Genomic DNA, 25648 nt, shown 5'->3' with positions numbered 1-25648 from the left:
TTGCAAAAAATTGCGAAAAAAAAAATCATTTGAGTTAAGACCTTCATTTGACCTTAAAAACTACTGCAAATAAAATGCACATACTTAAACAGGGCTTAGAAAGCAGTAAGGCACAAAAAATGACAAAAATAAAAAATCACCCAAATCCGAGGTAAGGCTATAGCATATAACGCACATTTTTCAAAAATTTCTAAAAATAAAAATTTAGTTATGACCAACATTTGACCCTAAACACTACTGCAAATATAATGCACATACTTACACAGTCCTATGAAAGAAGTAAAGCACAAAAAATTATTTAAAAAAAAAAAAAAAAAAAAAAAACACTTAAAACCGGAGGCAAGGCATATTTTTCCAAAAATTTCAAAAAATAAAAATTGAGTTGAGACCATTATTAGACCCTAGACACTATTGCAAATAATATGCACATACTTAAGCAGGGCTTAGAAAGCAGCAAGGCACCAAAAATTACAAAAAAAATAAATAAAAAATCACCCAAAATCGGAGGTAAGGCTATAGCAAGGCATATTTTTCAAAAAATTCTAAAAATAAAAATTGAGTTGAGACCGTTATTAGACCCTAGACACTATTGCAAATAATATGCACATACTTAAACAGAGCTTAGAAAGCAGTAAGGCACAAAAAATAAATAAAAAATCACCCAAAATCGCAAGGCATATTTTGCAAAAATTTAAAAAAAAAATAAAATTTGAGTTGAGTTGAGTTGAGAAAGCAGTAAGGCATAAAAAACCACAAAAAACAAAAATCCCCCAAAATCAAAAGTAAGGCTATAGCAAGGCATTTTTTAAAAAAATTTCAAAAAAAAAAAAAAAAATTGAGTTAGGACCATCATTAGACCCTAAAAAGTACTGCAAATATAATGCACATACTTAAACAGGGCTAAGAAAGCAGTAAGGCATAAAAAAAAAAATCACCCAAAATCAAAAGTAAGGCTATAGCAAGGCATATTTTTTCAAAAAAAATAAATAAAATGAAATAAAAAATTGAGTTAGGACCATTATCAGACCCTAAAAAGTACTGCAAATGAAATGCACATACTTAAACAGGACTAAAGAAAGCAGTAAGGCATAAAAAATGACAAAAAAACAAAAATAACCCAAAATGAAAAGTAAGGCTATAGCAAGGCATTTTTTTCAAAAATTAAAAAAAAAAAAAAAAAAAATTGAGTTAGGACCATCATTAGACCCTAAAAAGTACTGGAAACATAATGCACATACTTAAACTGGGCAAAGAAAGCAGTAAGGCATAAAAAATGACAAAAATCAAAAATCACCCAAAATCAAAAGTAAGGCTATAGCAAGGCATTTAAAAAAAAAAAAAAAAAAATGAATAAATAAAATAAAAAATTGAATTAGGACCATTATCAGACCCTAAAAACTACTGCAAATATAATGCACATACTTAAGCAGGGCCAAGAAAGCAGTAAGGCATAAAAAATGACAAAAAACAAATATCACCCAAAATCAAAAGTAAGGCTATAGCAAGGCATTTTTTTTCAAAAAAAAATAAATAAAAAATTGAGTTGGGACCATAATCAGACCCTAAAAAGTACTGCAAATATAATGCATATACTTAAACGAGGCTAAAAAAGCAGTACGGCATAAAAAACAACAAAAAACAAAAATCCCCCAAAATCAAAAGTAAGGCTATAGCCAGGCATATTTTTTCAGAAATTTAAAAAAAAAAAAAAAAAAAAACTTGAGTTAAGACCATAATTAGACCCTAAAAAGTACTGCAAATATAATGCACATACTTAAACAGGGCTAAGAAATTAGTAAGGCATAAAAAACAAAATCACCCAAAATCAAAAGTAAGGCTATAGCAAGGCATATTTTTTCAAAAAAAATAAATAAAATGAAATAAAAAAATTGAGTTAGGACCATTATCAGACCCTAAAAAGTACGGCAAATGAAATGCACATGCTTAAACAGGACTAAAGAAAGCAGTAAGGCATAAAAAATGACAAAAAACAAAAATAACCCAAAATCAAAAGTAAGGCTATAGCAAGGCATTTTTTTCAAAAAAAAAAAAAAAAAAAAATTGAGTTAGGACCATCATTAGACCCTAAAAAGTACTGCAAATATAATGCACATACTTAAACTGGGCAAAGAAAGCAGTAAGGCATAAAAAATGACAAAAAACAAAAATAACCCAAAATCAAAAGTAAGGCTATAGCAAGGCATTTAAAAAAAAAATAAAAAAAAATGAATAAATAAAATAAAAAATTGAATTAGGACCATTATCAGACCCTAAAAACTACTGCAAATATAATGCACATACTTAAGCAGGGCCAAGAAAGCAGTAAGGCATAAAAAATGACAAAAAACAAATATCACCCAAAATCAAAAGTAAGGCTATAGCAAGGCATTTTTTTTCAAAAAAAAATAAATAAAAAATTGAGTTGGGACCATAATCAGACCCTAAAAAGTACTGCAAATATAATGCATATACTTAAACGAGGCTAAAAAAGCAGTACGGCATAAAAAACAACAAAAAACAAAAATCCCCCAAAATCAAAAGTAAGGCTATAGCCAGGCATATTTTTTCAGAAATTTAAAAAAAAAAAAAAAAAAACTTGAGTTAAGACCATAATTAGACCCTAAAAAGTACTGCAAATATAATGCACATACTTAAACAGGGCTAAGAAATTAGTAAGGCATAAAAAACAAAATCACCCAAAATCAAAAGTAAGGCTATAGCAAGGCATATTTTTTCAAAAAAAATAAATAAAATGAAATAAAAAAATTGAGTTAGGACCATTATCAGACCCTAAAAAGTACGGCAAATGAAATGCACATGCTTAAACAGGACTAAAGAAAGCAGTAAGGCATAAAAAATGACAAAAAACAAAAATAACCCAAAATCAAAAGTAAGGCTATAGCAAGGCATTTTTTTCAAAAAAAAAAAAAAAAAAAATTGAGTTAGGACCATCATTAGACCCTAAAAAGTACTGCAAATATAATGCACATACTTAAACTGGGCAAAGAAAGCAGTAAGGCATAAAAAATGACAAAAAACAAAAATAACCCAAAATCAAAAGTAAGGCTATAGCGAGGCATTTTTTTTCAAAAAAAAAAAAAAAAATAAAAATAAAAAATTGAGTTGGGACCATAATCAGACCCTAAAAAGTACTGCAAATATAATGCATATACTTAAACGGGGCTAAAAAAGCAGTAAGGCATAAAAAACAACAAAAAACAAAAATCCCCCAAAATCAAAAGTAAGGCTATAGCCAGGCATATTTTTTCAGAAATTTAAAAAAAAAAAAAAAAAAAAAAAAAAAAAAAAAAACTTGAGTTAAGACCATAATTAGACCCTAAAAAGTACTGCAAATATAATGCACATACATAAACAGGGCTAAGAAAGCAGTAAGGCATCAAAAACAACAAAAAACAAAAATCACCTGTTACGACCCTGCTGTTGGCCCAGCTCCTGTGTGGGAGGAAAATGCAAAAACACTGTGACAGCACTCGTCTGCGATTGGTGGCTTCCTCTTCTCGTATGCAAATCTTCCTGTGCTGCTCCTTCAACAGGATTGGTCCTCTTCTTCCTCCACCTGCACAGGGAGCTAATCAGCAATCACTCCTCATCAGTCTCCACAGATAAAAGGATCGCTGGAACGTCGGCTTGGGGGGAATTTGACTAGCAGGTTGCCCCACTTCAACTCTTCCGGTGATTTGCCTTTTTCGCTAGCCATTAGATTAGATTAGATTAGATTAGATTAGATTAGATTAGATTAGATTAGATTAGATTAGATTAGATTAGATGACTATGTCGGATTCACTTCTGTTGTGTTTTAGAATTACTAGGTTGTTGCATTGTAGGATTCAATTAGGCTCTGTTTTGTTTGTTAGCTGTACAAGTTTGTCCTTGCTCCCTTTGTTAAAACTGTATAATAAATTGTCTTGGTTTACTCTTTTTCATCGGTGTCATGTTACTTCTTTGCTCCTAGACAAAAGAGGACGTAACATAAGTGGGGGCTTGTCTGGGATTTTTCCCTTTAAGGGAAGTTCTGGGAAAAAAAAAACAAAAACCAAGCAATTTAGAATTACATTTTTGTGTTTGAATCGTTTTGATAGGATGAAATGTCTGGCTTTAATTTAAATCAATTTGTGGCAAACCCGTCTGTGGGTCAGATTGAAAATTGTTGTAAAGATGAACTAAAAGAGATTGCAAGCTACTTCAGCATCACACACCCCAAAGGAATTCTGAAAAGGGAACGTAGAGAGTTGATTGTGGGTAACCTGGTGGAGTTGCTGGTGTTACCAGGGCTGCCTGAGTCTGATAGCGCACAGGAGGAGGCCAGGAGTGGGCCAGAAAATGGAAAAAAAACAAAACAAAAAACACCCAAAATCAAAAGCAAGGCTTTAGCAAGGAATATTTTTTCAAAAATATCAAAAAAAAAAAAATTGAGTTAGGCCCATAATTAGACCCTAAAAACTACTGCAAATATAATGCACATACGTGAACAGGGCAAAGAATGCAGTTAGGCACAAAAAAAGACAAAAAACAAAAATCACCCAAAATCGGACGTAAGGCTATAGCAAGGCATATTTTGCAAAAATTTCAAAAAATTAAATTGAGTTGAGACCATCATTAGACCCTAAAAAGTACTGCAAATATAATGCACATACTTAAACAGGGCTAAGAAAGCAGTAAAGCACAAAAAATGGCAACAAAAAAAAAATGAAAAATCACGCAAAATCGGAGGTAAGGCTATAGCAAGGCATATTTTGCAAAAATTTAAAAAAAAATAAAAATTGGGTAGAGACCATTATTAGACCCTAAACACTACTGCGAATATAATGCACAGACTTAAACAGGGCAAAGAAAGCAGTAAGGCACAAGAAATGATTTTTTAAAAAAATCACTTAAAATCTGAGGTAAGGGGGAGGTGCACTGAAAGGGATCTTTGTTGTGCCTAATGCTGTTGGACTGGGAGCTCTGGTCATTGCCATGATCCTGGATGTTATTGCCAAGTCTCTCAATAAGCAAACACTAGGAACTGCTGAAATGTTGGAGAGAGTATTTGCTCAAGAGAAGGCCAATGAGGTGAGCTGTTGAACATTAGGACAAACATGTGAAAAACAGAAATATATCCAATTCTGTACTAATCTGGTATTATACATGACCACTCAATGGAGCTTTCAAATAGTTCTATAAACGATGGCGTTGAATTTTATGTGATGCTGTGAAATATAGATTTTGGGGAACATGTGCTTCTGTTCTGTGAAGGTCAGAGATCTAATGGAGGAGTACCTGAAACGTCTGCAGATCAACTTGGCGCATCCACAGCTTCAGCTAGCTGAAACCAGGAGGGCAGAGGTGGAGCTGAGTGCTCAGCTCACACGTCTGAAGGTGTGGCTACGTTCTCTCACCTCTTCTCAAAATACACATTTTAGTATTTCAAACAGAGACAATTGATCTACCATGACATCACTTTTATTCACAATCAATAAGTATAACACTGAATGATGAAAAATGGTTAAAATGTCACTACATAATTAAAAATATACTGCTGCATGGTGCAGCTTTAGATTTCTTCTTATATACTTGAAAAATGTACAATAGTCTTCCAACACAAAAATAATTCTAGCCTAATTTTGTGTTTTGTGTCTTTTTTGGTGTCATTTTGTGCATTTAAAATGAATTATTACTGCTCAGCTCACTAATAAGAAGGCAGAACAGCAGATGATCTAATCCATATAATGAACCTATATAATAATATTAATTTCAGAGCAGGATCAATTTAAAAGATATATTTCTTAATGCCAACCTTCAGGAAAGTTTTAATCAATGTTTCTTTTTTTAAGTGTTTGATTCAGTTTCAGACAAACTACTGTATATACTGTGAATGTCAAGAAATTCTAAAGACAATAAAACACAATGGTAGAAAGTCATTTAAAGTCTTATTATTGTTGTTGTTTTCCTAAAGAATTCCATGGTGAAGGATGGACATATGGGGACACGCTTTCTAAAGCAGTGGGTGAACGGAGCTGCTTTCCACACCCAGATGTTGATCCATCAGGCTCGTCTGGAGGGGACGCTGGGATCCAGAGCCTTGAGAGCAGCAGAAGTCTATCATCAATAGCTGAACCTTCTTCTCAATGAATACAAGAAATTCCTGAAAACTGTTGTTTTTGTGCATCCAAAGTATAGAATTTGTCTCAGGATCTGTACGCCTCGAGACAAATATTTCTGTCAGATAACCTACACAGAGTTTACCATATCACGTGTACTTGTGCCACATCCCAACCGACACTGCCACCGAACGAGAAAAGCTGATCAATTGCTTGACGTAATGTTTGTTAAACCTCAATTGACTTCGGCTACGACATATTTTTTAGATCTACAAACCAACATTCCCATTCTTGTGCAACAAAACAGCTCATTTCATCTGTAAATTGAAATTGAAGACGCAAGAGTCGCTCAGAAAAGAGTTTCTGGAAAAGTGCTTTTAAATAAAACTAGTACAGTGCCCGTCAGAAGTACAGTATGTATTCATATAGTGGGAGGGGCTTAAGTAGAGTTGTTAACTATGGCCAAATGAGTATGTGTTTGAAGGTTGGATGTACAAAGAGGTGTACATACTCTGTACTCTGTAGTGTTATGAAGTGTATTTGCGGGTGCAAAGTAAAATAGTGTGTGCAATTTCCCTGGTTTAATTGTATGGGACATGTGCATGATAAATTCGTTTTTTTTAAAACTCATTTTATTGTTTTTTTTGTTTGGTGTATTTTTCTGTAATGCATGTTTTTCGGAGTCATTATGTGTATTTTTGTATCTTTTTGTGCATTTTTGTGTATTTCAATTCAAACCTTTTCTGCTGCACCCCCCTTAGAAAAGTGAAAAAGTCTCAGCCCCTCTACCCCCCCATTGTGACAGAATGCTAAAAAAAACAAACCAACCAAAAATTGGATATTTTTCAAATCTCATAGAAAATAATGTACAATTTGCAATCACATATTTCAGAACAGTAATAAAGCTCTTTATTAATACATTGCAAAGAAAAAGCATTTTCTATTTTTCATACTTCATGTATTTTATGTCAGCATCACTTATAAGAGAACTAGAAAGGATGAACATGAGATCTTCACTAACTTCAGCTATAGTTAATCACCTGCTTCATTTATTAAAAACAAGATGGCAAATCATATCAAATGCCTTAATTATTCAGACAAATTAAGATTTAATTCAGATTATTTTTTAAATAGCATAATTAAGTAGGGGTTCAAGTCTGATGGGCTGTGGGGGGGGGGGGGGGGGGGGGTGCAAATGGGAGGGGGTGTGGCATCCTCACCAGATTGTTCCCTCTTATTTCCTTGTGGCTAAATGATGAACTCTGTCAGGAGAACTTACCTGTTTGCACATCCTCCTGTCTATGAACAGATGTCCTTTCACGCAGCTTTCATCACAGTTGCTCGCCATATTTTTGCACTTCCAACACCAAAATACTCCATTTCTGATGGTAACAACAGCTCAGTCTGTTAGGCTAATTAAGCGCGCCAAGTGTGTGAGAAAGGCGATATTTAATCCACTTTAAACATACAGTACAACCTGGTGCACCTTTATCACTGAAGGAGATGTTACACACTGCTGCTTAGCGCCCAGAGCCAACAACAAAAAAAAAAAAAACTACACCTCCCACAATGTAATCAGACCTGTTGCACATCAACCTCCCACAATGCACCATTTATTTAAAGCAACAGAAAGGGTCGATCAACGAAAGTGTGTCACATCCTGACCAAAATCGTGACTCTCCATAGTAGAATGTGTGTGTGTGTGTTTTTTTTTTTTAAAAAAAAGGTGCACATATTTTGTATATTGGTAATACATTAAACATATTTCACACATTTAATGCTATCTACCGGTCCTTGATTTTAAAAAACCAGCTACTTTGTACAATATATGCTACAATTTGAAGATGACCAACTGTAGATTAAAAAAACAAAACAAAAAAAAAAAAAACAACTGTTAAAAGTTTTGTGTTAAAAAAACGTAATTTTAGTAATTGCTTTTGAATGCTAAAATGCTGCTAATAAACAAATGATTAAAGATACTAAATAACTACCTGGACTACCTCAGATCTGTTCTCATTGTGGGATTCTCACAATCCCTGTCGTGGACTGAACGTTTTTGTTGGATGAAAAACCCTGAGAAGGATCCCAATATCTGAAGAATTAGTGTAATATCATAAGAGGTTGTGTCCAAGCAAGCTGGGTGGGTATTTGATATAATGAATTCAAAAGCACAGATCACTTGGGCAAAGACATACTGAATACTAAATTACAATTTTCAAGGCTAATATTTCAATTTTTGTGGCAACAAGGGGTGGAATGGCCATCTCGCATACCGAGCATCGTCCCAGTGGGCCGGTTCAGTCCTCTACGTTTTAGTTTTTTCTCAGAGCGAGTGGACGCAGAATAAAATGGTCCAAAAGTGGCAAAATCGTGGCAAGAATAGAGTGTAAAGTGACTAAAAGGGGCCAAAGCAGTCAAGAGTGTCCAAAAATAAAAAACAAAATGTGGCAAATAATAGTGAAAAAGGACGAAAATGTGGAACAAAAAAAGGCAAAATGTAGGGAAACAAGTGGTATTTTTTGGGCAAAAAATGTGCTTATTTGGATGAAAAAAGGCCATAAAACTTCAAGAAAGGACAAAAATTGGATAAAAGTGTCAAAATGAACTTGCAAAAATTGTCAAAAAAATAGGAAAAAAGTGGCATTTATTGGCAGAAGTCTGAAAAAAGTGTCAACACGTTTGAAAAGGGACAAAAATGTGACAAAGGAAGTTGCAAAATGGCCAAAGGAAATAGGTAAAAAAGGGTTAAAAAGTGTCCCCTTTTTAATGTTTTCTGGGGGAGTAAGAATTAAAATTAAGACATAAAGAGCCACATGTTGAGCATCACTGACTTCATAACGGCTTCTACGTGGTGTCACTGATAATGAATATTGGGCTGGTCTGGACACAAAATGCTAGGGCTACATGTTTGTCCCATTCCCCCCCTGCTGGCAACAAATGGTACTTGCCACATCTAAAATTTCTTACTGCCCAAAAATTGCAAAAAAGGAAACCAGCAAACACAAATGAGGAAAACTTCATTTAATATTAGTAGGTGAAAGTATTTAAGTTTCCCTGAAAATGGACCTCAAACCTCAAAGACTTGCTGAGCTCAACACAACGTAGAAGTGTAGTTTACAGACAAGTTGATTACCTTGTTTAAAGAGAAATATTCAAGTAAACCCATTCTTTCAATCACAAAAGAGTTATTCCCAAGTTTTAATTCTCACCGATTACGCTTCAAGTAGCAAATATTACACAACAGGAAAAATAAACACTTCATTTGATCTCCCTTTTAACGAAATCTGCTCGTTAGTTCAGCATCACTGTGACGTCATGGAGGATTTGCTGGTTGCAGAGGTGGGATCATCCTAATCCCACGTCTAGTGACATCATGACTACGAAGCCCAGGATGGAAGTCCAGGACGCTAGCTTCCCATTCCCACTGGTGGTTTGGAGCAAAAACTGGATCAGTAATTATATCATAATACAAATGACACCTTAGCTTAAAATGTAACTCTGATGGAGAACATACAGTATATCCCTTAAAAATGGGCTTTTATTGTAGATTTCAAAGCACACAGATCATATTTAATCCCAAACTGAGCACGAGAAACAGAAAACACTCCTTAACTCTGTACAAATTCAGTGTTTTGACTCTTATTATTGTTATCGCGCAATTGATAATTAATTACAATTATGACATAATTATAATTGTCATTTTAAAAATCTGTTGCTGTCATAATTGTAATGAAATAGTAACTGAGTTCAGATAATTAACTTGCCACTAAATTCTATAAAAATTGTCAATTGTAATTGAACGCAAAAATGGAGAGCCATGTTAGAGTTCTGTGTACGGTTCTACACATATGTAGTTCACAATTATCAAAACGTGTTTCATATCAACCTTTGTCACATTTTACCATCTATATAATACTAAATCGAGGGATTTACTGACACAAAAAAGGCTCAGACGCCCTCACCAAAAATATTAAAAGCTATATTTTCATTGATTATGAAGCCTAACAAGGAAATCAATAAATAAGAATGAAATTCGATAATAGATATTAGTGTATTTTACATCTGATTTAAGACATGGGTCCAAAGTGAGCCATTATCATAAGAGATGCTAACAAAAAGCTAACACAAGAGAAAGGTTACGTTTTATGGGCTTATTCATTAAAGGCTCAGTAATTGTGATTAGTTGTAATTTAACTTTTGTGACTCAGAATGTAATTATAATTGACTTTTAAGGGAAAAATAATAATTGTAATTGGAAATAATGCTGGTCACCGTAAATGTAAATGACCCCAACCCTGGTAGTGAGTCAAGTTTAGCATTTACCCTGCTAAACAGAGAGCTAACTATAAAGTTAAGCTAACTTTTAGGTAAGGAAGTTATGATTTTACGCCACCTTCTGATGTGATTGTGTTCAGCCTCTCCTTCATGTTCACCACCTCACCTGACTTGAGCTTCAGGTATGATGTCATCCACCACCACGTACACCATAGCTCCAGCCGCAAACGCCAACGCGTACGGCAACAACGGCTCTGCCATAACTATAGTCATAGCACCCAGCGTTCCAGCAATAGGTTCTACCATCCCACTGAGCTGCCCATACCTAAGAGAAGAATACGTTCACATTTTCTCACTTTACTCTATGATTCATCCTTAAGAGTGTGTTATGAAACATGTGGTCTTTCCTCACCAAAAAGCTCTCCATGTGGAGACCCCTGAACCCCGCAGTGGGAGGCTCACTGCCAGTCCTTCTGGAAAGTTCTGGATGCCGATTCCAATGGCCAAATTTCTTTAAAATAAAACACAACAGTTATTTTAATTGGATTTCATAAATGACATGAAATAAATTTGGTCATACAGACCATAGACATACAGACGGGCGTTTATGAGTTGTGTTCTTGCTTTCACAATAATAATTTTACATATTTAAACACGACATATTTGTTTTACTAATTGACATTTGGATTGTAGTTTGCCTTGCATTCACTACACTAAAAGTAATCAACTGGTCAGACTACTGACATTGACTAAAGATCTGCCCATGTTAATGATGCCAGTATGTCACTAATAACACACCCTACTGCGTTATTTAACAGTAAAACTATAATACACAGCAGTATACACAGAACATACTAGTTTTTATCCGAGTGCTGTGACTAAATTAATCAATACTTTTGACTTTGTCCTTGTTTAATTCAAATGAAAGATGTACATATGTATATATTTATCCTTTAAATTTATAATTTTTTTGTTCTTCACACCAACCACCATGTTAAATTCCCTGTTTTTAAACTGTACTTGGCAAATAAAAACTTTTCCGATTCTGAAAGGATGAAAATGAAAAATGTATTATGCACTGTCACTGCTGTGCCACTAGATGTCAGCGTATACATGTACAGCTTTTACCAATAGCACCATTGGCACTAACAAGAATATTTCCCAGTAGATGTTAAACTCTAGCTTTGATTCGACGGATTAGGCGTATGATGCAAAACAGTGTTTCTCAAATGGGGGTACAAGTACCCTTAGGGGTTCGCAATGGTACTACAGAGGGTACTTGATAGAGAAAGTGGAACATTAACAAATAAAATGTCAGTCTTCATCCCACCCCAGGTGTGAGATGACCAGTAAATATTTTTATTTTTTTTTTCCTCTTGTCTGAACATGCTGTCAAAGGTCAACGCTACAAGAAGCGCAATCTTTTTTTGACAACAATGCATTTTTTGTTATTGCAATTAAATAAATTGCATTATTTTATTGCATAATTGTGACCATCACCAGCCCTCCCTAAGGAAGGGTAAGAAACGCTTTATTAAAGGGAGAATAAAAAAAGAGAGGGCAGTGTTACACCTGGGTGAGGGGGTGGGGGGGAGGTGGAGGGGGAAGAGAGCAGGGAGGAGAGATTCAAGGTAGAGAAATGGAAGGGTGGGGAGGAGTTGATTACTGTAAAGTGAGAGTGAGATGTGAAGTTGTAGGCGTGAGGATTAACTATAATGGTGGTGGCTGTGGGCAGAGGGAAGGAGTGAGTGGTAACACCTCAAACAGGTATTTGGGATCAACATATCTTAAGTTAAGCCCACAACAAGTTTTATCCCACAGTCCAAGGCATGCTAGTGCTAGACCGATGTATGTGCAAGAAACTGCCACTGTAAACCCAAGCGCTGCCCCGGACTTGAGGACGCAGCCAGAATAGCAGAAAGAGCGGGGGCCAGGGAGCCCAGGCAACCCCCCCCCCGGGCTGAGCAGCCCCCCAGACACCAAGCCGAGAGGCAGCCACTGTCCCCCACACACACACCCGAGAGAGCACCCAGGAGCCGAGAAACCGGCGCACCCTGCCACGGCCCCCAACCCCAAGGCCCCCCACCGACATCTACCCCACCCCCGCACCCAATCCCCCGAGGGGAGGGCCCAGCATGATAACCAGTAATTAAAAAAAAAGAAAAGAAATAAATCTATACAGGAGCCACTAAATCAGTGTTTTTCAACCTTGGGGTCACTGAAATTTCTGAAAAATTAAAATAGATTTTATTAATTATTATTATTTTTCTTTAATGAAACACTCAATCTTAAACAACTGTATTTCTATACTTTCACTTTGTGAAATATAAATTTAGTTAAAATAAAATGCAGTAAAAAAATAAATAAATAATTAATCTTCTTTCCATCTTTCTTTTTCTTCTTCTTTGTTTTTCTAACTTTGCCTCTAAATTTTTCTTCTTCTTCTGTCTGATGAATGAATGATGGTGCAATTATATAGCAAAGTATGTTGTTCATTGATAGTTACTTCTTCTGCTGGATTGTCCTCCATTGTACTTTACTACAGAGGACTTTAGTCAAGCAGCCAATAGTAGCACCCCAAAACAACACTCTGTTTGTAAAAAGATCTCTGATTGGCTGAGAAGTTGGGTCACGCTCTTGTATTTCTAAGGCTCTTATACATGGCCAAGAGAAGGTGTAGAAGTGCACTGTCCTTTCAGGAAAAACCTTACATACTGCAGCTTTAACCTACATCAAGTAACTATACCAGAAGACACAGGGCTTTTAGAAAACCACCAACACTTGGCACGTAGCATGTTTACCTTCACGTGCAGGATGTGATACTACCTACTGAGCCCCAACTGTGCATCAAACCTCATTTAAACATGCTCTCACTTTGATATTAATGACTACAACCTGGTAATGTAAATTGTTCCTCCTTCGTGCCAGTAGGTGGCAGTGTGTCAGCAAATTTTAATTTGATGTCTTGCTGGAGAAGTTTCCCAAAACACACAGATTTGTTTGTGAGGAAAAAAAAGACTTTTAGGTTCATTAATACCATAGTGTAACCACTAGAGGTCAGAATCACACAGTAGATACAGTATGCCATGTGCCTGTACTGTAATCTGAACCAATCTAAACCCGTTTCACGTATTTTATCCCTAGAAGTATTGAAGTTAAACTAAACAATGTAATAATATAGAGTACATTCATAGTGAAACAGGTGATGAACAACTGAACAGTGTGTTTTCCTACCTGGCGCTTTCAAAGGTAGCAGATGAAGTCTTTCCTATTGCTCCAAAGCCAACACCGACCGCCAAGCCCTCTGCAGACGTCCAAACAGGAAACCATACATCATTACAGAGATATTATGAAGACACATGAAAGCAACTCTAAAGCCAGCCCACGCTAAAGGGAACATTCAGCTTTGATAAATGCCAAACACTTGTGGTCAAGGTAAATGCCTCTCTGGGTTTGAAACACGCGCACACATCTCTTATCTTTGTGTCTCGCTAGAAAACCTACGTTATGTTCAGAGGTAGCTTCAAATACTGCTGAATCAAAAGCTCAGGGAACACAAAGGAAACTGGTTATGTTTTCAGACTAGTGAGTAGTTTCACCAGCTGTGATCCACTGTTGAATTTTAGTCAGTCTTTTCACTAAAATGCAATGTAATATTTATCAAAATGTATACTCGAGATCTATTTCAGTTACAGTCTAGATCCTAGGTTCCCAAAGTGGGGTACGCAAATTATCATAGGGGGTATGTGAATAAAAATTAAAACAGCGTGACAACATAGGAAACTAGGGATGTAACGATTTACTCAACTCCCGATACGATTCAATTCACGATACTGGGTTCACGATACGATTCTCTCACAATTTATTTTACAAAATGGGAATGTAGACAAAAGAAAATACTGTATTATTTTCCTTTTATTTTTCATTGTCAAAAGAATTCCTTGATAAACAATTCAAAACAATGCAATTTAACCAAAAATAAATCTTGAATGAAATAAATAAAGGAATAATACAAATGAAAATGAAGCCTATTAATTTAAATTCTGGTTCTATAATAAACAATGCAAAACTGCATAATAGTTCTTTTTCTTTTTAAAAGTGCAACTGAAAATGTATTTTGTGCTTTAACAATTGGACTTTAAAAAAAAAAAAAAACGTGATTGCAATGATTTACGTCATATTTGTTTGGACCAGCAGAGGGCGCTGGTAATACAGTGGTCGGTTGGCATGCAGATATCTTTCAGTGAAGAAGAGAAGCTATGCTAGCAGACAGAGCTAATAGAAAAACGTGACTTTTACAGATATTCAAGTAATATTACAGATATTCTTTCGGTGCTAAAGGGGTAATGAATCATTTATTAACATATTTAAGAGTAGAAGGCGGCCAGAAAGAAAGTATTAGCAGACTCCGCCCGCCGCCAACACTTGTGGATAGCGCCCTCTGCTGGTTAAAAAAAGTACTGCGATTCAATTTTCAGAAAATCAATATCAACCGTGATACCTATGAATCGATTTTTAACTGCCTTACGATTAATCGTTACATGCCTATAGGAAACTATATTATAAATTAAGCAGCAGTCAGGAGCCTGCATTGCCACAAATGACACATTGGCCACTGTAAGACTGCCCTCTAGTGGTAAGAGAGAGAAAAGATCTCATCAAAAAAAAAGCGCAAATATGACGAGAGCAACATTGCTTTGCTTTGAAGCCCATTTGCCACCACGTACTTGTCTGAAAGTGGATATTCTGCTTTGACAAACAAGAAAACTAAATAAAGAACAAGACTTTTTTTTTTTTATTTATTAAGAACGATTTAAGATTCAGACTCTCTCAAATTCAGCCAAACACTGCAGAGATACATGTGTGCATCCTCTCAACCTTCTCAGTAAAGTTGTAGTGAGTTGTATTTCACAGTTTCAGGGTAGTGAATATTACTGATATATGTAAAATCAACTAACGTTTGATAGATTTTATTATCCAAAAACAGACATTTGTTTCTCACTGAAAATGCCAGTAGGCTAATTAAATAAATAAATCAAACAACTAAGAGATTATTACTCTTTTTATTATATATTATTCCTTTACATTATTATGTTTTTTAAGTGTGCAGGTGTAGGGGATACATGGCTTCAGGTTAAAGGTCTAGATTTAGTCGACTAAATTCAATTCAATTCAATTCAACTTCATTTGTATAGCGCAAATTACAACAAAGTCATCTCGATGCACTAATCAACATATAAAATTCATAATCACAAAAAAAAAAAAAAACCCCAACAAAATCAACATGAACAAGCATTTAGCGACAGTGGGAATTTAAAACTCCCTTGACATTAAGGTTTTAGTGGATGAATTATCTTTTTAAAGATTCAGTTACCATTGATCAACCTGATGTTTGTAAACACACACAAAGAAAGATTCGATGTGATCAATACGTATGAGCACATAATCACATGAGTTCCGATTGGATTTCATCCCGTGTGACAAAATCAGAGTTTCGTCACATGGGACGAGATTTATGATGTTTTTTTTTTTTCGTCCACATGTATTTTTTTGAAATAGTCATTGTTTCTTTAAAGTCACTTAAATGTAGTCGACGAAAATTGTTAAGAGAAGAGAAAGAGAAGAAAAGGAGAAAATACAAAAATAAAAACACACCAATCAAGAGGACAACACAACGTATGTGCGTTTTATTTCCCCACAGCTTCACTAAAACAAACCTCGATGATGTTAGCTTGTGGTTCGTCTTCCATAACTGTGCAGCCATTCTTCTTAAATGTACATTTTGCATGGCCTCTCACTCTAGTTTGCAGGTACAGCATGTTGAATAGTTAATCCTTGCCTGTTAGCATTTGCATTATCACCGACTCACAGCTGTAAAGTTTGGCTTCAATCATCCTGCTGTGAGGGCACGGAGGATAAACCCCGCGGATTAATCTAAAACTGTTGCCGCAGCTTTTTACTACATAAGAATTCACTATTTAGAAAACACACCAGGAAGGTAAAGAGGCATGGGGCACCTGGTGCATTCAAAAAACCAAGGAAAACGTCATTTCTTATTACCTAGGTGTCACGTCAGCAGTTAATTCCACTTGACACACTCAGGATTTGCAGAGACTGTTGTCCTCCAGATTCTAAATGAACCACATTCAACTTCAGCGACCTAAGGGCCCAGTGGCTTGATTTCATGATTGCACGCTTCAGGAAACGAGAGCTGCAGGACACCATGCAAGAACAGAGAAGCTAATGTGTTGCTCTACTGCAGGGGTGTCAAACTCATTTTAGTTCAGGGGCCAAATACGGAGCAGTTTATCTTAATTGGGCTGCAGATTTTAGGTGGGAAAATGAGTAATTTATTCATTATTGTGCTCTAGTTTGCACTTCCACATATAAATATATTGTAAAATAATGACAGCACTGATAATATCTAAGCAATAAGTGACACATCAGTCCCTGCAGGATCTTTACTTTACATATTTTAGATTTTGTGACCCATTGTTTATGAAATTTGCAAAGCTTTGGGGAATAATTTGAAGAAAATTGTAGGATTTTGGAAAAACTGAGTTCTTTTAATAACTTGAGATAAAAAAAATGACTGCCATCATGTGGCATTGAGAAAAATGTGAGCCCAGCTAATATTGTGGAGTTTCAATGAATGTGTGTATTATATTTGATATAAAATATGGATGGCTTCAACATTGTCTAAGCAATAAGCGACAGATACTTAAATGTCCTGTATTTATTAATTTTTTTTAACCAATTCTTATTTAATTTGGGGAGATTTTGCTGAATAATTTGAGAAAAATTGCAGAATTTTTGGAAATTTCTTTCAACAACAATTTACAATGGAATTATTTGGTAATTTACACAATGATTTACAGTATGTTTTCTCTGTCATTTTCACTTTCTCCAGGGGGGCCAAATCGGATGCTCTGAATGCCCGGATTTGGCCCCCGGGCCTTGAGTTTGACACAAGTGCTCTACTGTATCAATCTTCTTTCCACATTATTCTTGGAGGCGTGACTCTATCTGATGAACACAACTTTCTAAATGACACAAGAGGTTGCAGTTATTTGAACCGTGTGTTCAAAGCTCATTTGTTTATTGTCCTCTATCTATTTATCAAGCAGGCAGCTGCACTCACAGTCAGATGCTAGAAATAAGGTAGATGAAAGTTAAAATTAAAATAAAAACCCAAATATAATCGTTCAAAGTGTCATGAATCACATGCATCCTATAGCATCCTATTTAATCCCCCACTACTCAGCTGAAAAAGTGATTTCATTATGTAACTAATGTAACTATACAGTATGTATCACTGATGGAGCTAAAAACCAACAACAAAAAAACCATACATTTCTTAAATTTAGTCCTAAAACAAAATTGCATATTATTTTGAGTCACATTTCATAGTTTAAATCATGTACATTGACTGTGATTGAATGTTCAAATGTCACCCGAAAAAAATACAAAATAAAATAAATACTGTATACAATAAAACATACAGTGAAAAATGTAGCTACATAATGACATATCACATTTCCATATTACATATTATTTAAAAACAAAAAAAAAAACAGTATTTGATAAGACATTAAACTTTTGATTCGTGTTAACCAGAGTGGATTAAAATGGATACAGAGTTGGAGGTGTTGTAGAAAAACAGTGGTTATGCTGCCTCATGAGCTCAAAAGCGTATGAAATATTTAAACTAGTACATCTGGCACCTAAAGGCAGTGCACAGCCACTTTAGTCCCTGTTCCCCATCATCCTGACAATCCCTTTGAACTCCACTATGTTCTTGAAAGCATCCGTGTGATTTGGTGCAAAGATATTTTTGTTAAAAAGCTACTTTCTTCCAGATGGTGGATTTTCAATTGCTAATTTAGTTTGAGTTAATTCTCCTTCAGACGATTACACAATGTTTATCCACAAATCTTTTCTCCTGCTGCACCGTTTCATTTAAAGCCTGTTTTATGTCTACATCATTGACCACTTATAAATGTCATTAAAATACATGAAAATGATAAACGCACACTTTTAATTTGAAAGGCCTTCATTGAAAAACAATGTAATAGGAGGTTGATTTGATCAGATTATTGCAGTGTGAGAATCGACTGCATTTTTCTATCTGAGCCACAGTTAAAATCTCTCTTTTTTCCTCCGAAACTAACGACAGATTAATGTTTGCTTGTGTGGAAAGCCTGGTTTTATTAACTTCCCACATTAAAAAATGATCAGCGCACATTAGTCGTCATCATCATCTGTCATCAATACGGTACATGTAGCTCTAAAGCGTGACCGAGTGTGATGCGCTGGAGGTTTGAGGAAATAATCCCGCAGAGCGTCCGGCTTTAAAGGTGCAGTCTGCAACTCTTCTAACAGTGACTTTTTGTCATATTTGCTAAAGCTGTCACTATGTAAGGACAGCTTTACATCAAACTAGTAGTTTGTGTGAAAAAACAGGCTCATTGAGTCCCCCCTGCTGCTCCTGCAGCCTTTGGTAGATTTGACCGAGCAAAAACAACCAATCAGATCCAGGATTGTGTTTGATGGACTGTCTGACAGCTGTTGTTCACAGGCCACGCCCCTTTCCCGGAGCGAGAGTGCAGTCTTTTTTACAGTGTATGGTCTGGAGGAGTAGAAGATGGAATTGGTGACTTTTCTGCTTATAAGGCAATTACTGCTGCTTGACTTGTAATTGTTACACTACAAATCTGTGGTGCATGTGTTGTTCATGTGCGCGCAGCAGCCTCTGTGTGGTAGCTGCTGTAAGTGACACTGTGTTGTTGTTGCTGCTGCTGAGGTGTGTGCACATTGAGAGAGAGAGAAGCGCTGCAGTAATATGCTTTTAACAGAGCATGTCATGGGTGTTGTGATGTTGTTGTCGGACTAACGTTAGCTTGTTAGCTCCTCTGAGGGAGGGACTTTGGAAAGTTTGGAGGCAGGGCAAAAGAGCAGCGGGGAGGGAGGGGGAGAGAGGGATTTGAAAGTTGCGGACTGAACCTTTAATAGAGAGGAGACGGAGATGTTTGCAGTGAAACAGAATCATTGGCTTCCTACACAATATGCTGTTTTAAATATAAAATGTTTAATGCCTTAATGCCAGAAATGAAGCCGAGCCTCTTTTTAAATATGTTGGCGAACCCCATCCTTTCATGTGCATTTCACCAACCTCCGCATATATGACAGCTTCTTTCACTTGTTACTGTATTTACTTTAAGTGGGACATAGTATGAAAATAGTTGGACATCACTGTAACCAGCGTAGACAGAAGTCTGAGGTCTGTCAGAGTTTGCGGCAGCAAACGCGAGTACCTCAGTTGAGGTACTGAGAGTGTCAGTTTGAGTAGATATTTTCTGGGAGTCTCTTTTGCAATATTATGAGTCCGTGTGGTGTAAATTGTAACTAAGTCCAAACTTCTAGTGCAATATAATCTTTCACCTTTCACCTTGTTATTCAATGCTTTGACCAATAAGAATGCTTGACACTGCATTCTAAAGCTCAGAAATCGATAATATCAACACTATGGGACCCGGTTTTATCCCTGGCCAATCAGAGCTGGATAAAGGAGGGACCTGGCTTTTTACGCACGAGTGCTATAAGCTCATTGTACAGAAAAAAAGTCAGTATTTTTCTCTACTGCGTATGATTGAGAGGGAGGTCTTTAGTCATGATGTTGATGTAATGCGTTTGTTGATGATTTTAAATGTTTTTTGCGGCCGATATGTTTTCTGTTGCACTTTTTGATCATGTAAAGCACATTGAGTTGCCTTGTGTATGAAATGCGCTATACAAATACATTAGCCTTGTCTTGCCTGGCCTTAAAAGCGAATGACAAACATCTCCATGCTGTCATGATGCAATATGTGTATTTTCAGATTTTTCTTAATAACTGAATGTTTGACAGCTGTTTGAAATTTGTTTTTACACCTGCTGTCTTTTTTTTTTGCCAAAAAATTGCCTGGCCCCAACTTTTGCTGCACAGCAGCAATAATTTGAAACATATTCCTTACAATCATATGATTCCTACTCCACTAGCTGTTAGACCTCAGCCTTTTCATGGCTGGTAAAATAAGGTCAGTCTGATGGTAGTATTACAAATGAATTATTTGTACATATTTTTTTTTTATGGTGAGTTTTAAAAGCAACATAATGTTGAAACCTTCAACTCTTCCTTTTAGTCATTCCTCACTGTTCAATTATAATTTTCATCTCCATCTCAGTACGGCCAATTATATATCAGCCTGACTTGAAGTAAGAGTAATTGCCTATGATTGGATGAGGATATAGACATATTACAGAGTGGGAAGAAATAGGATTGTATTTCAATGCAGGACATTCATTGCTGCAGGTAACTACTGTGAGAACCCAGAGACGACTTCATTACAATCAAAAACCCGTCATTATCTTTGATGACAGCCCACACTTTATCCAATCCACATCTCAGCATGCCATTACATTCAGATGTTCCCTTCTGCCACACAAGTGGCAGCGCTTGTTTCTGTCACAATTGTTTTTTAAACCAACCAGCCAATTTTCCTTTCAGGAATTGCATTACATCTTTTCATGGTAACCTGGAAACAGGAATATTTTTTCTTGGTAGGTCTCTGCAGAAAAGGTCAGACATCACTAAGAAAACCAATGTATCATCTGTGATTTTGCCTCTAGAACTGAAGCTCAGTTGGAAATGTAAACTGTGGTGTTTTATAAATCTTTAAAAAGTTTTAGTCATAGGTTAGCATGGGAGTCAGGGTTGGGGTCAACTATAATTATAATCGCATAATTGATATTAATTACAATTATGGTGTAATTATAATAGTAATTTTAAAAATATGTTGCTGTTGTAATAGTAATTCAATTGTAATTGAGTTTAGATAATTAACTTTGTAATTGTAATTGCTATGAAAATTCTATAAAAATTGTCAATTATAATTTAACACTAAACTGGGGAACCATGTTACAGTTCTATGTACAGTTCTATACATATTATTCAATTATTCAAATATGTTTCTTAACAAGATCAAGCTTTTCCACATTTTACCATAAAAAAATCAAAAAATCAAGGGGTATACTGACACATAAAACACACACCAAAAACATAACAACCTATGTTTTAATTGATTGGGAAGCCTAACCCCCAATTTCCACTGGATGCGGCTCCACTGCGTTACATCACCGCCGCGTCACCGGAGCTGATAGGTTTCCACTTTATTCTATGTGTTAATTTCCACCAGGTCCGCTGCGGTGCGTGTCTGCTCCTTCCCAGCTGCGGTAGTCCAGTGCCCTCCACCAGATATACGCAGGGCTTCTATTTTTGGCGGACACCGGAGCACGACGCATCAATTAGCACAGAGCAAATGAAGCTAAACAGGAAATTAAGCACGTACTCCGCAATAAACTTTTCAAAACAAAACACTTCAGATTATACTGTATATATATTATTAAGTAAATACATCACCAAAACGTCATAATGTGTAAAAACAAATTCACATTCACTGTATTGTTTCCTCTCACACTGTAACTGCACTTTAAACTGCAGCAACTTTGATTCAGTTCATGTTTTACTGGTGCAGTTTTATCTCTACTCTGTTGGCTTTTGCTAAAAAATGTAGCTATGACAAATCCAGAGAGTCCAACCTTCTTGTACTCCTTCGTTAGGAACACTGACCTGTTTATCTGTTTATTGTTGCGTTTAGAACACATACAGTTAACTGCGTTCTCGCGCGCTTATATAAATATCGTGAGAACTGCTTTGTCTCGTTACGTCACAGTCGTCCAACTGGTGCACCGTGACGCACTCGTAACCAACCGGATCGGTGCTGTGGTGCAGCAGAGACGTATCCAGTGGAAACCCCCAGTAACAAGTAGGAATGTAACGATTAATCGTAAGGCAGTTAAAAATCGATTCATAGGTATCACGATTGACATCGATTTTCTGAAAATTGAATCGCAGTACTTTTTTTAACCAGCAGAGGGCAAGTGTACAAGTGTAGGCGGCGGGCGGAGTCTGCTAATACTTTCTTTCTGGCCGCCTTCTACTCTTAAATATGTTAATAAATGATTCATTGCCCCTTTAGCACCGAAATAATATCTGTAATATTACTTGAATATCTGTAAAAGTCACGTTTTCTATTAGCTCTGTCTGCTAGGATAGCTTCTCTTCTTCACTACAAGAATTTCTGCATGCCAACCGACCACTGTGTTGCCAGCGCCCTCTGCTGGTCCAAACAAATATGACGTAAATCAGTGTAATCACGGTTTTTTTTTTTTAAAGTCCAATTGTTAAGGCACAAAATACATTTTCAGTTGCACTTTTAAAAAGAAAAAGAACTATTATGCAGTTTTGCATTGTTTATCATAGAACCAGAATTTAAATTAATAGTCTTCATTTTCATTTCTATTATTCCTTTATTTATTTAATTAAAGATTTATTTTTAGTTAAATTGCATTGTTTTGAATAGTTTATCAAGGGATTATTTTGACAATGAAATATAAAAGGAAAATAATACAGTATTTTCTACATTCCCATTTTGTAAAATAAATCGTGAGAGAATCGTATCGTGAACCCAGTATCGTGAATCGAATCGTATCGGGAGTTGAGTGAATCGTTACATCCCTAGTAACAAGGTAACAAATAGATGATAGATATTTGTTTTATATACTGTTTTTTACAGCTGATATAGGACACGTTATCATAAGAGATGCTAATAGAAAGCTAACACAAGAGGAAAGTTAACTTTTATTAGGTCATTTATTTCAGGCTCAGTAATTGTGTTTAATTGTAATTGAACTTTAATTGTAATTAGAAAAAATGCTACTTCAAACCTTCCAAAAATGTTCACATGTACCAGTAGTGACTGATGCTGCCAGAACGTCTGTTTTCTTTGAAACATGATGCCTTGCCATCACGGATTGTTGTCAAAGTTTTTGTGGTTTCGAAACAACTTTAAAAGTAGCAGGTGCAAGTTAAGATGACAGACAGTGTAACACAAACTTTTGGTGTTAACTCCCCAGAGGAGACTTTGTCTGCTCTGGGCCTGTTTTGTTTACTTGTCAGTGTGTTGCCTTCATACGATTTGCGACAGTTTGCGCTGATTCTATGCATCTAATAATAGACTAACTGACACACTGTCACAGCAAGGAACCCATTCACACAACACCTTCTTTTACGCGTCTGTACACCCACTGATGAGGTCCATTTAGTTAATGCCAGCTTGGTGAGAGGCCAATAGCCGAATCTGCCTAGATTGAAAATCAAAAGTTTCGAAAGCTCTCCAGATTTGAAATGTAATTTACTGTTTAGAAACTGAACCCTCGACGGGCTGTAAAGGAGTTTTTGTAGACGTAACAGGAGTTCCATGAATCAGTGATTGGTTCCTCAACCTCGTGGACCGGAAGTGTGTCTCCATGTAGTGAAACTGAATTGTGTGCAGTGAATCTGAATTTGAGAAGCAGAAATATATTAAATTTATGGAATATACTGAGACAATTTTTTTCAGGCAAAAATTACAATTTCAAGTTACAAATTCAGTTTCAAAACAGTAAAATTGTAACAGTAAAGTTATTACTTACAAATTTAATACCAACTACTAAAACTCAGTTTCTAGTGGCACAAATCTCAGCCTATAGCTAAGCTGCTTTCTGCGCACTATGGAACCCATGTATTAGATTGGTGGTCTTGCAGTGCGTATTTAGGGGAAGAAAATGTTAATCTGTGTCTCAACCTACTTAAAATGTGTGTAACTAAATTCAATTTATTTATAATTGGTTGCTTATGTCTGTTATCAAAAAAATACCCCAATGGTATATTTGTTAAAATTAGACAGTTTCTAACACGGGCTGTCATTTTAACGCGTTAATTGCGATTAATTAATTATAGGAAAAAAAAACGCACTAAAAAAATTAACCGGCTACAAAGGTAAAACCTCAAGAGAAGCCTTTGTATGCGTTAATTTTAGTTTAAAAAAAACACTGGAAGACCAGTTGTGTGCTAATTATGCATGAAAGAGTTTGTGGATCAGTGGACCTCCTCTAGCCTCCAGCAGAGCTCTTCCACCTCAATGCTAACTATGTAGCAGCTACCACGGACAGCAGTCCTTCGCCTTCGCACAACACACTAGACCGAGTGGCCAGTCCTTGCTGGACAAGATGACAGGGATCAGAGCCAAAATGACTAAGTCCATGAGTGACAAATGTACAAAGTACAGCACTGATTGATGGGTCTGTTTTATTTATTTTACATTAACTGAAGGAGAGAAAAAGCAATTTACCGTATTTTTCAGACTATAAGGCGCACTTAAAATTCTTAAAATCCTTTCTCAGAAATTGACAGTGCGCCTTATAATCAGGTGCACCTTATGTATGAAATGAATATGTCAACATGTTTTAGTACAACTTTGGTAAACTATGAAGCTGCACCTCTTGATGGATTTTTGGCACTTTTGCCGCCTCGTGGAGTGACATGTACCTGTACTGTGCTTCAACATACTGAACTCAGTGTAATGTTCTATATTTTGTGTGTTAAACCTGAACAATGTTGAGAGCTATTGTTAATGAGTTGAATAAAGTTTGACTTATCTGACTATTTTGTTTCACTTAACGTGTCTTAATAATAATAATAATAATAATAACAACAACAAACCGGTGCGCCTCATAGTCCAGTGCGCCTTATGTATGAAAATAGACCCAGTCAAAGCCATTCATTGATAGTGCGCCTTATAATCCGGTGCGCCTTATAGTCTGAAAAATACGGTATTTGTTTATAAATGTATTGATCAGTAAAGTGTTCTCAGTGTTTATGATGTGCTATCTTATAACGCTTGACTAAAGTACACATCAATATTGCCCTTGGGACTACAGAGGATCGGAAATGGCTCAAGTCTGTTAAAAAACATTATATGAATTTATAGAGCCACTTTGTTCAATATCAATGTTTCGATCTGCTACAATAATGTAATTTAAATAAAAATACCTCAAGTTGAGGGCGTTTCTCGGCTATTTTTAGGTGGGATCAAAAAAGAGATTAATTAGATTAATTAATCACAGAGCATAATTCATTAATTGCACAATATTTTCATTCCATTGCCAGCACTAGTTCTAACATCATGACCAGGCTTTGTTCTCCAACTGGTGTATTCTCTCTGCCAGAAACACAATACTCCCAGTAGCCTCAATCAAGCTGACCTTGCTCCCTCCGTCACACTAAAAGGAATCAAACCTGACAGTTAAAGGAAGATATCCCTCAAACACAGACAGGACATTTCTACAGTTTA

At 36.0% G+C, this 25648-nt stretch overlaps 1 protein-coding gene across 2 annotated transcripts in view; it reads right to left on the bottom strand.

Moving 5' to 3' along the window:
- Positions 1-9121: 9121 nt before the first annotated feature.
- Positions 9122-25648, bottom strand: part of slc39a11 (solute carrier family 39, member 11) — a 129407-nt gene continuing 112880 nt past the window's right edge. The window contains exons 7-10 of one of the 2 annotated variants that reach the window (XM_028475748.1): positions 13611-13680; positions 10789-10887; positions 10543-10701; positions 9122-9525 (exon numbers count right to left, since the gene is read on the bottom strand). In XM_028475748.1, coding sequence (XP_028331549.1) covers positions 9447-9525; positions 10543-10701; positions 10789-10887; positions 13611-13680 — 407 coding nt within the window. In that variant the 3' untranslated portion in view covers positions 9122-9446. The remainder of the gene's footprint in view (positions 9526-10542; positions 10702-10788; positions 10888-13610; positions 13681-25648) is intronic. The other variant, XM_028475749.1, reaches the window with a different exon arrangement.

This window comes from Gouania willdenowi, chromosome 19 (assembly GCF_900634775.1).
Source record: "Gouania willdenowi chromosome 19, fGouWil2.1, whole genome shotgun sequence".
NCBI classification, from domain to species: Eukaryota; Metazoa; Chordata; class Actinopteri; order Blenniiformes; family Gobiesocidae; genus Gouania; species Gouania willdenowi.
This window is presented reverse-complemented; position numbering and strand designations above follow the sequence as displayed.